Genomic DNA, 1,883 nt, shown 5'->3' with positions numbered 1-1,883 from the left:
AATAAATTATATTTTAAAGGATATTAAAATGGAAACCATTATTTTGTATTGTAATAACATTTTGCAAGATTACAGTTATTTTCTGTATTTTTGATCAAATAAATGCAGTCTTGATGAGCAGAAGAGACTTCTTTAAAAACATTACAAGTCTTACTGATCCCAAACTTTTGAGCGGTAGTGTATGTCGGTGCCAGTCGGTACTGAAATTAAAAAAATGTAACGATACCAGCATTTAATAATGCTGTAGTAATGCAGTACAGAACAGAGCACACCTAGAATGCTGTAATCCCACAATGCAAAGCTCAGAAATCTTTAAAATGCATATTGTTTTTTGCATTTTCAGTCCAAATTGCAGATCTAAATTTCATTCGTCACGCTGGAAATGGAAGTCGAGCCCATTGCATTGTGGGATATTGTATATCAGTGCGCACTGCACATTTTGTCATATATAAGTGACTATACATAAAGAAAATGCGCATATCATGCACAGTACATATTATATAGAAACCAGTGTTATTTTAGTATCATTGATATACTATTATAGTTTTTAATTAACATTTTGAATGTTTTTATTTTTATATTTTTAATTTGAACAATAACTAATAAAAACAACAAACATACACATTTGTTTTACTACTATCTTGGCCAGGACCCTCTTGTAAATGAGAATTTAAATCTCAAGAGTTTTTAATTTCCTGGTTAAATAAAGGTAAATAAAAAAGAATACAAAACAGTTTTAATAATTTTGTGCATGTTTGCTGTTTTTATTATTTTTTATTTTGAATGTTTATATATTTGAATGTGAATGTTTATAGTTTTTATTCTTTTTTATTTCGGTTTTAGTTACTTTAGTACATCAAATTAAACTAAATGAAAATGAGAAATGTTGCCTTGACAACTAGCTGAAATAAAATACATTTCACTTTTAGTTAATGTTTATTTTGTTTAAATTGTTAATGTTTATTTTTTAAATAGTATGTGAAATTGTGTGACATCAGGATTTGCCTAACTGTGTTTTGTGAGTTGAAAAGCTAATAATTGATTAAATCATAAAAATCAAATATTAAAATTAATATATAATTTTAATGCAAAAAAAATTTTACTACAAATTTATTTAAATCATAATATATCAAATTACCGTACAAGAACCATGAACATGCAAATGTGTCATTAAATTGTTGAAAGTTGTTATCAAAGTTGTTCAGCTGACAAAAAAAAAAACATTTGTGAATCCCTTTTTTATAGTATATAGCACATTAGTGTGTGTGTGTGTGTGTGTGTGTGTGTGTGTGTGTAGATCTAGCAGGTGAGTCAGCTGTCGGCTCTGGTTCAGGCTCAGGTGGAGTATCATCAGCAGGCTGCTGAGATCCTGCAGCAGCTCTCCAGCAAGATAGAAGACAGGTCAGACGCTCCAAACTCCCATCATGCACCTGGGTTCTTCACACGACAACTACTTTACATCCACTGGGAGACACATTAATTCACATTAAAACAACACTGTAGTTTATCAGATTTACCAGAAACGCATGTTTCTAAAATAAAATAAAATTGTCTTTGAAGATATAATTACATGCAAAAAAATGGAAGTATTATTTTTAATTATTATTTAAATTATTTTATAATTAATAATTATTATAAATTATTGTAAATATGTGCTGTTGATTAAAATATGTGTGTGTGTTACAGGATAAAGGAGATGTCCAACAAACCCCGGAAGGAGTACATCCCCAAACCCCGCATGGAGCTTCAACTGCCCAGTGAGAATCACGACGGAGGAATAAACTCTGCAAAATCTCCTGCACGCTCACCAGGTACAAACACACACACACACACACACACACACACACACACACACACACACACACACACACACACACACACAC

General features: G+C 30.9%; 1 protein-coding gene across 1 annotated transcript in view; it reads left to right on the top strand.

The window, feature by feature from the left end:
* Nucleotides 1-1,303: 1,303 nt before the first annotated feature.
* The window catches only part of LOC107660827 (endophilin-A1-like), a 3,142-nt gene continuing 2,562 nt past the window's right edge, over nt 1,304-1,883 (top strand). The window contains exons 1-2 of the mRNA XM_016450251.1: nt 1,304-1,401; nt 1,687-1,811. Coding sequence (XP_016305737.1) covers nt 1,697-1,811 — 115 coding nt within the window. The 5' untranslated portion in view covers nt 1,304-1,401; nt 1,687-1,696. The remainder of the gene's footprint in view (nt 1,402-1,686; nt 1,812-1,883) is intronic.

The sequence above is a fragment of the Sinocyclocheilus anshuiensis genome, unplaced genomic scaffold, assembly GCF_001515605.1.
Source record: "Sinocyclocheilus anshuiensis isolate Anshui unplaced genomic scaffold, SAMN03320099.WGS_v1.1 scaffold2709, whole genome shotgun sequence".
Taxonomy (NCBI): domain Eukaryota; kingdom Metazoa; phylum Chordata; class Actinopteri; order Cypriniformes; family Cyprinidae; genus Sinocyclocheilus; species Sinocyclocheilus anshuiensis.
This window is presented reverse-complemented; position numbering and strand designations above follow the sequence as displayed.